The following is a 13,518-nucleotide window of genomic DNA, read 5'->3' as shown; positions in this document are numbered from 1 at the left end:
TTGTATTTAAGACTGTATTTTCTCAATGGGCTCTTACTGAAAAAATGAAGAAATTAAAAATATTATTGCATGAGAAACATTTCACGAATTTTTCCCGTATCTTTGCATTTGGTTGTAAAAAACATTCCCCTGCTGAATAGTTTCAGTTGCAAATATAAGAGTCATCAGATGTTTCGCATTAAAACCATACAAAGTTTGGTTTTATGTGTTTTCTGGGCTCATAGGATTTAACAGTGTACTTATGGTTCTCAAACATCTGATATTTTTTATTCAGCAGTTTCATCGCGATAATAAAATAGCATAGACTAATTTGTTTTACAGATGTATAAAATTTCTAGACTGCAATAAAATACTGTGCATGATAGAGATAGTCCTTTAGTGTTTAGCACCCTATACAAAACAGTCTTTCAGAGGTATAGTCTCTTGATTTGCATAAGTCAAAAGCCCTTGTAGTCCATTCTGATAAATTTGGATGTAGGATGGTCTACATCACTTGCTCCACCCACCTCAACTGAGACTGAATATAAATTAAGCCTCAAAATGTATAAAGATCATCCATAATATTATTTTTTAGGATACTGATAATTGACACATTGCATCCTTCGGGAAGCCAAGAAGATATGTAAGTCACTTATAACATTATTTTTAAAGTTCAATACTGTATATGTTTAAAGCAGAATACACCTTGTGTATTTTGATGTTATATTCCTTATCTTCAAGAAGTTGTTAATGTTAAGCCATACTTTTTTTACAGGCAGTAGTTTAAAGCAGCACTTTATTGTCTAAAGTATCTAAAGCTCAACTAGAAATTAACTGTTTGAGAATTACAATATGGATGACGTGTTATTGGAGTTCAACTTTTTAAAGCAAACAAACGTTTCTGTGTTTGTAATTCAATTCTATTGGTTTTTAAGACGACACTTATTTTCTATTATGTACTGATTGGAAAGTGACATGAACATTACCTATGCAAATTAAAATGGCAAAGGTGGAAACTGATCTTTTGAAAATCACCTTTAAACAGTTTTATTGCTGCAGGGAAGAAGTTTCACTTGAATAGTCGTAGCAAAGATACGTCTGGGGTTTTTCCAATAAAAAAATGAAGAGAATTTTTGAATATGAATATTTATCATATGCATTTCTTTTCTGACTGTGTTTTTCACGGAAGCAAGTCAACGTGACCATGCAGCCAGACAACGACGAAAGCAGCAAGTTCCTTTTCCTTGACAATGACTTTAAAAGCACTGGAGTGGCCCAAGCTGACTGGTCAGCCAAAAAGATGGTGTGGATACCCTCAGAGAAGGAGGGTTTTGAGTCAGCCAGTATCAAAGAGGAGACAGGGAACGAGGTTCTGGTTGAACTTGACAATGGGAGGAATGTGACGGTCAACAAAGATGATGTGCAGAAAATGAACCCGCCCAAGTTTAACAAAGTTGAAGATATGGCTGCGTTGACTTGCCTGAATGAGGCCTCGGTGCTGCATAACCTGAGGCAGAGGTATTTCTCGGGTCTCATTTATGTAAGTGCATTAATATTTCACCTTAAACACTTCAGAGTTGAGATCAGCATAGATGTGTGTGAATGTATTTTTAAATAAAATCCAGAATGGGATGTATTACAGAAAAGTCAATTGCCCTATTTGCATATTGGAATTTAAATAGTTCTAACGAAATGTCACGCAAAAGTGTATACACTTATATTTGATTATTGTTATCAATATATTCTTTGTAGACCTACTCAGGCCTCTTCTGCGTGGTGGTGAACCCCTACAAGATGTTGCCCATCTACTCTGAGAAGATCACTGAGATGTACAAAGGGAAAAAGTGCCATGAGGTTCCTCCTCATATCTACGCCGTCACTGACAATGCCTACAGGAACATGCTACAAGGTGATTTCTTAACTTTATAAAAAACATAATACATTGCCAACAGTGTAGTATGTATGCATTGTACAATTTTGAGAATTATTAAAAATTATTGTTTGGGACAGACAGTAATACATCAATATAGACCCCTCTCACAGGCTGTGGATTAAAAGATCAGATATGCCATACATGTAGCCATACACTGTGTAACTAAAATTCTAACAGCTATTTTTGGAAGGATGAACTGAAGTTAATTTCACCGTGTGCTTAATTTAGAATACATGAGATTTGAGAGATTGGAGGCCCCCAGTCTACAATAGTTGAGTTTGTGTTTGAGCAGCCCGAGCCGCTGTTTATCTCGTTCAGGTTCTTAGCTCTGACAATTCATGCATTTCCTTCCTTGTCCTTGAAGTCCAAGTGCTTCTGTTTCTTTCTTCACAGACCGTGATGACCAATCTATTCTCTGCACGTGAGTAAGAACCCATGAAATCCAAACACGCTACACGTTATTTGCACCATAGAGAGCTATTAGACATCTGAGGTATATTTACATACATCTAATATTATTTTGTCTACTGTAACATTTACATGCAGGCACTCAATTTAACTGTTTGTCCAATGTTAAAGTCAAAGTGGCGTCTGTGAGTCACCATTCAGTATAAAGATTTAATCTGTGCATTTGCAAGTACTGTTAATTTGCATGTTTGCATGGTCGAATATCGCAAAGGCCATAAAGCAATACATATTTATTAGGAGTATGAGATAGAAATGAAAATGAAATGACTATCTATATGTGTTACAGTGGGGAGTCAGGTGCCGGGAAAACTGAGAATACTAAGAAAGTCATCCAATACCTTGCCGTTGTGGCATCATCAAACAAAGGGAAAAAAGACACCACCTCTGTGAGTTTACAACAGTTTACAACCTTAGCACACATACTCCAACAATAACTCCAATAATGACTCACACAATATCTTTTACAGTGTTTTGGATAAGGGTCTGTGTAATGTTAGATTAAAAGATAATGTTAGATTAATGTTAAGATATAATGTTAATAAATAGTGGCCATGGTGTACTGTAGCACATGGGTGGTTATTTGTTTTAATTAAATATTTGTAGTTTATGATATATGTAATATCCATTTTAAATACAAAATAATGAAAATCGTTTGATAATGCATTGTATCAAGTCAGAGTCAGATATTCTGCATTCTTATAGTTCAACCTATTGTAATATTGCTTGTAATGGGTTTTTATTTTTTTCCATTTAGCAACAAAAAGGACCCCAGTTAGCCTATGTGAGTATAGAAGCTTATTGCAGTGTACTTTCTGCAAAGTTAAGTACCATAAAGTACTTTTCAATAGTTTTTTAAATCAGTAAATTTATTTAAAATGCTGTTTCTTTTTTTAATTAAATCATCTCCGCGGCATCGGTTCAGGGAGAGCTGGAGAAGCAACTCCTCCAGGCAAATCCCATTCTAGAGGCATTTGGAAATGCAAAGACCATCAAAAATGACAATTCCTCAAGATTTGTGAGTAAACAGTTCATTATTTTTGCGCTTACAAATTGCATGATAAAAACTGACAAATACTTTTGCTTTTTTCCCTCTCAGGGTAAATTTATTAAAATCAACTTTGATAACACTGGCTACATCATCGGAGCCAACATTGAAACTTGTATCCTAATCGAGACCTTTAAATGTCTTTATCAGAGGATTTCAATATTATTGATATACACAATGTGTTTCTAAACAAGTGTATCATACAAATACAAAGGTACAGACCAGCTATGGACCACCTTAATGCTTAAATTAATTCAGACCTCCTGGAAAAGTCTCGGTGTATTCGGCAGGCCAAAATCGAGAGATCCTTTCACATCTTCTATTACATGGTGGCTGGGACCAAAGACAAAATGCGTGGTGAGGACATTTTCAGACAGTTTATTAGCTTCCTTTATCAACCCACACACTGACTTGCTCTAATTCTACCTTGGTAAATGTTTGATCTAATCTGGATCATGCGAACACCATCGATCATTCTTTTCCACAGAGGAGCTTTTGCTTGAGGACTTTGGTAATTACCGTTTCCTGGTAGCTGGGCATGTGCCGGTCCAAAGCCAGCAAGATGATGAGATGTTTGATGAGACTCTGGAGGCCATGGAGGTCCTGGGTTTCAATGAGGAGGAAAGAATGGGTAAATAACAAAGTGATGATAAAGAAAATATTCCCTTGCGTTTTTAAGCTGATTTACCTATACATTTCTGTGTTGTTTTCAGGCATGTTAAAGGTGTGCTCTACTGTCCTGCAACTGGGGAAAATTGAGTTCAAAGCAGAGAAGAACCAAGAGCAAGCCAGCATGCCAGACAACACAGGTACATGATTCTAGAGGGATTAATCTGTAATGCTGCTTTTCTTCTGAGCCAGTCTGAAACAGAATTGTCTTCTGAATGTTACATGTCAATTGGTTCTCCAGCGGCACAGAAAGTCTGCCATCTGCAAGGGATTAATTTGACTGATTTTACCAAAGCCATTCTCACTCCTCGCATCAAAGTTGGCAGAGAACTTGTACAGAAGGCTCAGACAAAAGAACAGGTGCAATACAATATAATACAATTACTGTATAATTATCGCGATTATAATTGTGCATATATATTTTTTGAGTGGTCTATTTTTCCAAGCAGCTTGAAATAATTAGCAAAATACGCTCCTTTTACAATTATTCAGTTGTAGTTTGCTGTCACAAACGTTGAAATAAAATGTAAGTTATAAAATAGAGGCTGTGTGCATTGAAAAGGTCGACTTTGCCATCGAAGCCTTAGCCAAGGCCATCTATGACCGTCTGTTTCGCTGGATCTTGGCGCGTGTCAACAAAGCTCTGGATAAGACAAAACGCCAAGGAGCCTCTTTTCTGGGTATTTTAGACATTGCTGGTTTTGAGATTTTTGAGGTGAATATAAAATAAATGACAGATTAAGACTTCATTGACAGTTTATAAAAACAAAACATAAACTTTAAGGATGATTCTCTTTTTTCATGCACAGGATAACTCATTTGAGCAGCTGTGCATCAACTACACCAATGAGAAACTGCAACAGCTATTCAATCACACCATGTTCATCCTGGAGCAGGAGGAGTACACGAAAGAAGGAATCGAATGGAGTTTCATTGACTTTGGTTTGGACCTCCAGCCCTGCATTGAGCTCATTGAAAGACCAGTCAGTTTGTGATGACAACACTGTTAAGACACTTGATTTAAATGCAGCGTGTGGTGATGTTTCATCCTTAGGATTCAAAAGGCTGTTCTATACATATATATATATATATATATATATACGTACATACAAATATAGTCATGTCTCTGACCACTTGCCTTGCCTTGTGGCACATATAACACTAAAGTTCCCACATAATACAAATATTTATGATACAAATATTTTTATAAAGAAAAAACATTAATTTTTCTAAGATACAGTCCATGATGTTGACATGCAACAAAAACAAGGACCATCTTTGTTTCCAACGTTAGCAGCATCAATAACCATTTTATAGTGCAAGAGCTAAACATCTTTGAAAATCTCCTCAAGTCACATCACAAGTTTGTTTTCGTTGTCTGTTGTAGAACAATCCTCCAGGCATTTTAGCTCTTCTAGATGAGGAGTGCTGGTTTCCAAAAGCAACGGATGTCTCTTTCGTTGAAAAACTCACAAACACTCACTCAAACCACTGCAAATTTTCCAAACCCAAGAATCTAAAGGAGAAGACGTTCTTCACTGTGCAACACTATGCTGGCAAAGTATGTCTGTCTGTCCATCCCTTCAACTGTACGGAACAATCATAAAACAACAGCAGTGTTTGACATGAGAGGCATTGTGCTGTTTTAAGGAATATAATAGTTTTGCATAACAGATCTTTAATATGATGTTTTCATTTGATGCAGGTGGATTATAATGCCACAGCCTGGTTGACAAAGAACATGGACCCACTCAATGACAATGTAACAGCATTGTTGAGTAATTCATCCAGTGCTTTTGTGCAAGAAATCTGGAGAGATTGTAAGTTTTTGACAACATTTTTAAGGAATCCTGTATAATTTAATCTATTCGAGTTTCCCTTAAAATGATTATTTAATTAATTTCAATATGATGTCCTGTTTTCCAGTGGACCGTGTGGTGGGACTGGAAACCATGGCTAAAATGGCTGATTCAGCAGCTCCTACTGCTTCAAAGTCCAAGAAAGGCATGTTCCGCACCGTGGGACAGCTGTACAAAGAGTCTCTTGGCAAGCTTATGACAACCCTCCATAACACTCAACCAAACTTTGTACGCTGCATCATTCCCAACCACGAGAAAAGGGTATGCCACACTATGATACAGTGATTTAACCCTGTATTTACTGATCCAAGTAAACATGCTTTCGAGATGCTTTCCAAAACATATAAACTGGAGAGACAAGCAAGTTTCATACGATGCGTGTAACGTAGTGTTTAAACATCTCTTGTATGGATAGCTTAAAACCAGTAATATAATTGATCCATTAAGAAAACATGAAAAATTCTCATGTTTTGACCTTTTTTTAATTTCTTAGGCTGGGAAGATAGATGCCCATCTGGTTCTAGAGCAGTTGCGCTGTAACGGTGTACTGGAAGGGATTCGAATCTGTCGCCAAGGTTTTCCCAATCGCATCGTCTTTCACGAGTTCCGTCAGCGGTGAGTCATTTCTAAAAACAATCATTTCAAATATAAAACTTTTACTTTTGATGTATAAATATTGTTTATTAATCATTATTATTATTATAACTACTTAATTGATAATTTTCTAGTTATGAGATCCTGGCTGCTGGTGCCATTCCAAAAGGATTCATGGATGGAAAACAGGCCTGTACCCTTATGGTGAGTTTGAGCAAAAGTTCTCTTTTCATATAATTTATAAGAATGTATTTATTTTACTTTCAACACCATGATGATAATATTTTCCTTTTTTTAACCAACAGATCAAACATCTAGACTTGGACCCCAACCTGTACCGGATAGGTCTGAGTAAGATATTCTTTCGTACAGGTGTGTTGGCACAACTGGAAGAAGAACGCGATCTGAAACTGACGGTGATTATAATTGCCTTCCAGGCCCTGGGACGTGGCTTTCTCAGCAGAAAGTGAGTTGGTGTCCAATAAATGCTGATCTGAGATCTCAATGCTAATACTAAAAGCTAAAGTTGAAGATAACCACAGTTTAGACTTTGGACTAATAAACCAATGACTAAAGTGATAGTTTCTTTTGGGTGAAACTTTGTCAAAGTTATACAAAGCTAAAGTTTCATGTTATCCCATCTCTCTACATTAACAGGGCATTCAGCATGAGACAAAAACATCAGACAGCCATGAAAGTCATTCACAGGAACTGTGCTGTATATCTTACACTTAGAAACTGGCAGTGGTGGAGACTCTTCAGCAAAGTAAGCAGAAAACATACATCAACGCTACACATTTGTGTAAAATGAAACACAGCTGTCAATCTTTTCTATATTTCAGGTCAAACCACTGCTTCAGGTGACCCGTCAAGAGGAGGAGATCAGTTTTAAAGAAGAGGAGCTTCAAAACGCCAAAGAAATTGCACACAAGGCGGAAAGTGAACTACAAGAGATAACACAGAAACACGACAAGGTATATTAGTGGAGCAATTTCTGATCTTAATCGCAAAGGCTTTGGGTCCGATTCAAGATACACATTTTCATATTTGGTAGCTGCTTGAGGAGAGGAACCATCTACAGGCCAAGCTGGAGGAGGAGACTGAAATGTATGCAGAGTCTGAGGAATTGAGGATACAACTGGAGGCAAAGAAGCAAGAGCTGGAGGAGGTGCTGCATGAGATGGAGGCTCGTCTAGAGGAGGAGGAGGACCGCAGCCAGAGGCTTCAGCAGGAGAAGACAAACATGCTGCAACAACTCAAGGTTGAGCAGGAATCCATTACTATAGATGTACAGACAGACATATGGAAAATATTTATATCATGTCTCAGACATGGAGGAATTTGAGTACGTAAAAGAAAGAAAGAAATGTGTACTCAGCACTGGTATTTGTTTTTGGATGTGCAGGAGTTCGAGAACCTTTTGACCCAGGAAGAAGATATGAAGCAGAAGCTCCAACTGGAAAAGGGCGCTGTGGATGGAAATGTTCGACAACTTGAGGGCGATCTCCTCATAATGGAGGATCAAAACAGCAAATTGCAGAAGGTTTGTCTCATGTTTGACCAAATTTTTTGGATCTTTTTCATTTTCATGATTTCATTGTGAAGAAGTTGTATAAAATCTGAGGATTGACGTCAAACCTGATGTCTTTTCCTTATGTGTCTTTAGGAGAAGCAACTGTTGGAGGAGAGGTTAGCAGATTTCTCCTTAAACCTTGCTGAGGAGGAAGAAAAATCCAAAAACCTGACCAAACTGAAGACCAAACATGAATCTATGATTTCCGATCTTGAAGGTTTGTCGTTGTGGCTCAAATGACACAATTCACAAATGATTTTATTGATTGAATCATTTTAAAATCAGCAATCTTTGTTGCTTTATAATGTAAATACAAAGGTTCATAAAAAGTTTTTGTCAGAGTTTGTGGTTTAATAAAGCAAAGACTTAAACATCCACGGAACCTTTCTTTTGCACAAAACATTATTTGTAATAGAAAAAGGTTTCTATAGATATTAAAAGACTCAGGGATCAAAATATGTTTCTTATTTGACTTTGTGCCACTTTTAGTATCTTTATTGTAAAGTGTGGTGTAGGATAAACCAGTGATTAATTTTGTGTGTCTCTGTAGTTCGTTTAAATAAAGAAGAGAAAAGTCAACAGGATCTGGAGAAAACCAAACGGAAACTGGAGACAGAGTATAAGAATCTCCAAGAGCAGATGACTGACCTGCATGCTCAGTTATCTGAAATCAAAGCGCAAAATACCCAGAGAGAGTTGGAGATTCAGGACCTCCAGACATGGTACATTGCTAATCACATAATTCATGGTTGTTGACAGATATCGCCCCATGTTATATTCTAATTGTTGTGAATTATGACCATTATAAACAATTATTCTCCAAATCTGTATATTGTTCAGTGTGGAAGAAGAATCAGCTCAAAAGAGCAATGTCCTTAATAAGATACAAGAAATGGAAGGACTTCTCTCAGAGCTTCAGGATGAACTTCAAGCTGAACAGGAGACCTGCAGAAAGTCAGAAAAGGCTAGGAAAGAGTTGGGAGAAGAACTGTCGGCTCTGAGGTCTGAACTGGAGGACACACTAGACACCACAACGGCCCAGCAAGAGCTTCGGTACATATTTACCATGTTTCTTATACATATAGTGACCTACTACTTTTTATGCTTTCAAAATTTTCGTTTCTTTTTTCTTGGACAGGGCTAAGAGAGAGCAGGAGGTGGTGATGTTAAAGAAAATGATGGAAGAGGAAAGCCGAAGCCATGAGGCTCAAGTTTACGACATGAAACAAAAACACAATCAAACTGTACATGAGCTTAGTCAGCAGCTAGAGCAATCCAAAAAGGTTAAAAAAAAGTTATAATAACAAAAACATATAACAAATGAAAATTACAATGTAAAAACAAACACTTGAATAAATATGCACATACGTGTTTCCTTATCTAAACCTGAAATTCAGGCCAAAGCCAATCTGGAAAAGACAAAGCAGTCCCTTGAGAAGGAGGTTACAAACCTTAATGAAGAACTTCACTCACTGGGTGATGCAAAACAGGATTTGGAGCACAAAAGAAAGAAGATGGATAGCCAGCTTTGTGACCTTCAGACTTGCCTCGGTGAGAGTGAGAGGCAGAAAGGAGAGCTTGGAGAAACAGTGTCCAAACTCACTGTGAGTTTGTTAATCAGATATTTTATTCAAAAATTAAAGAAAAAAATTATGTTTAGATTTACCAGATCATTTATTAAATCACACAGATGGAACTTAAGAGTGCAAATAACCTCCTCAGTGAGGCAGAAAGCAAGAATATTAAGCTGAGTAAAGATTTTTCCAGTCTAAACCTCCAGCTCCAGGATGCACAGGTAATGTGACATTTAAAGAATTGTTTGAAATGCGTGTTTGGAGGATCATTTGAGTTGTTGTTTCATCTGTCTGTATTTTCAGGAGTTACTTGCGGAGGAGACCCGTCAGAAACTCAGTTTGTCTACTCGGCTGCATCAAACCGAGGATGATCGAAAAAAGCTGCTGGAACACATGGAGGAGGAGGCAGAGGGCAAAAGAATTGTGGAGAGACAAGTATCCAGCCTTAACACACAGGTCATTCTCTTAAAATGAACAATAATAAAGCATCTTTTATGAAGCCCTATTATATGTGTCACCACATAAAATGGACAAATAAACAGGTTTAAGAATGTGTTCAATCTTTGATTGTAGCTGTCAGATTCAAAGAGGAAGCTGGAGGAGTACTCCAGCAATTTTCAGCTCTCGGAAGAAAGCAAGAAACGTCTGCAAAGAGATCTTGAGGCTGCACATACACAGTTTGAGGAGAAAACTGCAGCTTATGAAAAGTTGGAGAGGACTAAGAATAATCTTCAGCAAGAGCTGGAGGACGTGCTGTTGGATCTGGACAACCAGAAACAACTAGTATCAAATCTGGAGAAGAAACAACGGAAATTTGACCAGGTTGCATTTTCATTACTTAATTAGTTACACTGGTCATAATAATATCAGTGAATTTTAAGTTACTCAATTGATTTGACTGTTATTCAGATGCTTGCTGATGAGAAGACCATCTCCAACAAGTATGCTGAAGAACGTGACCGTGCAGAGGCGGAAGCACGAGAGAAGGAGACTAAATGCTTGGCTTTTATTCGAGCGCTGGAGGAAGCCCAGGGCTCCTTACGAGAGTTAGAGAAACATAATAAGACACTTCGCACCGAGATGGAAGATTTGATCAGTTCAAAAGATGATGTGGGCAGAAATGTAAGTTGAGAACACCTTTTTTGCTTCATAGCATGCAAGTGCAAGTATATGCATTGAATAACTTGCTGTTTAATGTTGTGCTAAAATGATGAAAGGTCCATGAGTTGGAGAAAGCAAAGCGTGGATTAGAAGCTCACGTGGAAGAGATGAGGATTCAGATGGAGGAACTTGAAGATGAATTGCAGACTGCTGAGGATTCTAAACTTCATCTGGAGGTTAATATGCAGGCCCTCAAAGTCCAATTTCAGAGAGACCTTCAGGGCAGAGAGGAGCAAAGTGAAGAGAAGAAGATACTACTGCTCAAGCAGGTGAGGATATTTGTTACCTTCTTAATCTGTTTGTTTTTGTCTCCCATATACTGTTAGGGAATGCATGATTTTGACGTGTCTGCCCCATAGGTACGTGAGCTTGAGATTGAGCTAGAAGATGAGCAGAAGCTGAGAAATTCTTTGGCAGCTTCCAAGAAGAAACTTGAGGGAGACCTGAAGGACCTTGAAGACCAAGTTGATGCAATCGCCCGGGCCAGGGATGAAGCTGTCAAACAACTACGCAAGACTCAGGTTCAATTCCCTTGAGTTCAGATTATATTGACAGACTCCAGAGTCAACATCTTGACCTAGACTCGTAAATCATAATTTTTAAGAGTGTAGGTCAAGATGTTGACTCTGGAATCTTCACGATGTCATAGATGAACATTTTATGTCTAAATGGTTCCACAATTGGTTCTTGGTGGTGGAAAAACGTTCAGATTATGAAAAGGTAAATTTCTTTGAAGAACCTTTGACTAAATGGTTCTTCATGGAACCAAAAATGGTTCTTCTATGGCATCTTTTTGAAGAACCTTTTAAGCACCTTTATTTTTATGAGAACACATAAATTTGTATTAATGTTATTTCTTTCTCCATGGCAGGCTCAGGTGAAAGATACCAATAGGGAGCTGGAGGATGCAAGAACATCCCATAAAGAGGTTACCTCTGATGCTAGAGAATCTGAGAGAAAGGCCAGAACCATGGAGGCAGAAATCTTGTATTTACAGGAGGTAGAACAACCCTTCAGGATATGTACTAAAATATAACCTGTTCATTGATAATAACCAATGTAATGTCAATGGTTTTAGGAATTGGCTACAGTGGAGAGGGCCCGTAAACAGATTGAAAGAGAGAGAGATGAGTTAGCTGGGGAGTTGACAAATGGCTCATTTGGAAGGTCTGTAAATAATATTTGTGAAAGCACAAAATATAAAGAAACTTGGAAATACATGGCAGCTCGTAAGAAGTGTACATACATTAAAATAGTATATCGATATAGAGTTTCATTATGGGATATATATGTAGATCTGGCATGTCTGATGAGAAACGCCGTCTAGAAGCCAAGATCCAACAGTTAGAAGAGGAGCTGGATGAGGAACAGGCAAATACAGAGATACTTAATGATAAACTGCGGAGGAGCACGCAACAGGCTAGTTACTATGCTTTTCATCCATTTCAACTTGGTCATTTGCTTGAATTGCAAAGATTTCCCAATTCATTTTCATCTATATCAAGGTGGATCAGCTTACCAATGAGCTGCAAGAAGAGCGATCCACCACTCGGAGGAATGAGAGTGGCTGGCAGCAGATGGAAAGGCAAAACAAAGAGCTCAGGTCCAAGCTGCAGGAGATGGAAGGGCAGGTCAAATCCAAGCTACAAGCCTCTGTCACCGCCCTCCAGGCCAAATTACATCAGGTGGAGAACCAACTGAACCATGAGAGCAGGTGAAGAAGGCTTTGAGAGCTTTATTATGGTTGTGAAGGCAGACTAGCGACTAACTAGTTGGTTTCTTGTACTAGCGAGAGACAAGCGATTGCCAGGGCCATGCGACAAAAGGATAAAAGACTGAAAGAGCTCGCCCCTCAAATAGAAGATGAGCGCAAACAGACAGAGCAGTTTAAAGACCAGGTATAAAGAATACGAAATTCACATAAAATAATTCATGCTCCAGATGGAACCTCTAACCAAAGTCATGATGTTACAGGCGGAGAAAGCAAATATGAGAGCCAAGCAGTTAAAGATGCAGGTGGAAGAGAGTGACGAAGAGTCTCAACGTGCAACGGCTGCCCGTCGCAAACTTCAGAAAGAGCTAAATGAGGCCATAGAGGCCAATGAAGCCCTGAGCAGAGAGGTCTCCTCACTCAAGAGCAAACTCAGGTTGTTCTACAATGTCTGCATTAACACTCCATTACGTTCTGCACTATTCTGTCAAATACATCACGGCTGTCAGTCATACTCTATGTATTCATGGTAAAAAGCCAGATTGATCTGTCATACTTGTCTGCATATCCTCAGGCATGGAAGTGACTCCTTTAGTAACTCCTCATGGCGTGGTGGAGGTGGGAGCTTTAGAAGAACACAGAGGAACAAGGTTGAGAGTTCTGATGTCCCAGAAGATGCAGGTCTTCCAGCAACGCTTGTGTGTCAGTCCGAGGAGTCTCAAAGGGAGCCTATAAATTCCACCCCAGCTGACAACTAAGGCCATTAAGGCCTCATGTCTCTAGACTTGTTTTTTTCACTAACATATATTAACTAGTTGGTAGCGTGGTATGCAAGTCTTTGAATGCTTTGAAAACAGAATTAATATGATTCACACATTTTTAAAACATTCTTCTTGTGCTATAACTGTGATTTTGCTTCTGCACTATTAACCTTGTCTTGCTAGTTATAGAC

At 38.3% G+C, this 13,518-nt stretch overlaps 1 protein-coding gene across 1 annotated transcript; it reads left to right on the top strand.

Moving 5' to 3' along the window:
• The first annotated feature begins 591 nt into the window (after positions 1-591).
• Positions 592-13,505, top strand: myh11b (myosin, heavy chain 11b, smooth muscle). The gene is made up of 42 exons (XM_056751756.1): positions 592-622; positions 1,169-1,519; positions 1,732-1,888; positions 2,306-2,333; positions 2,667-2,780; position 2,848; positions 3,303-3,395; positions 3,477-3,540; positions 3,684-3,782; positions 3,913-4,056; positions 4,139-4,234; positions 4,336-4,454; positions 4,657-4,809; positions 4,904-5,077; positions 5,482-5,655; positions 5,800-5,914; positions 6,021-6,214; positions 6,447-6,568; positions 6,682-6,751; positions 6,853-7,013; positions 7,205-7,313; positions 7,390-7,521; positions 7,602-7,808; positions 7,953-8,090; positions 8,214-8,337; positions 8,671-8,842; positions 8,961-9,173; positions 9,259-9,403; positions 9,518-9,724; positions 9,811-9,915; positions 9,998-10,150; positions 10,268-10,516; positions 10,604-10,816; positions 10,912-11,124; positions 11,215-11,376; positions 11,727-11,855; positions 11,934-12,022; positions 12,151-12,274; positions 12,361-12,569; positions 12,645-12,753; positions 12,830-13,002; positions 13,141-13,505. Exons 2-42 carry the CDS (start codon positions 1,184-1,186, stop codon positions 13,322-13,324), a joined length of 5,973 nt encoding a protein of 1,990 aa, XP_056607734.1. The 5' UTR covers positions 592-622; positions 1,169-1,183; the 3' UTR covers positions 13,325-13,505.
• Positions 13,506-13,518: the final 13 nt, after the last annotated feature.

This window comes from Triplophysa dalaica, chromosome 7 (assembly GCF_015846415.1).
Source record: "Triplophysa dalaica isolate WHDGS20190420 chromosome 7, ASM1584641v1, whole genome shotgun sequence".
In the NCBI taxonomy this organism is placed as follows: domain Eukaryota; kingdom Metazoa; phylum Chordata; class Actinopteri; order Cypriniformes; family Nemacheilidae; genus Triplophysa; species Triplophysa dalaica.
The sequence above is the reverse complement of the archived record's forward strand: the minus strand, read 5'-3'. Positions and strand labels throughout refer to the sequence as shown.

Excerpts from the sequence above, each read along its gene's own strand:
- myh11b (XM_056751756.1), top strand. The coding sequence starts at position 1,184 with ATGCAGCCAGACAACGACGAAAGCAGCAAGTTCCTTTTCCTTGACAAT. Across the intron at positions 2,334-2,666 it reads GACCAATCTATTCTCTGCAC|TGGGGAGTCAGGTGCCGGGA; the intron begins GTGAGTAAGAAC and ends TATGTGTTACAG. Across the intron at positions 12,754-12,829 it reads CAGAGCAGTTTAAAGACCAG|GCGGAGAAAGCAAATATGAG; the intron begins GTATAAAGAATA and ends ATGATGTTACAG.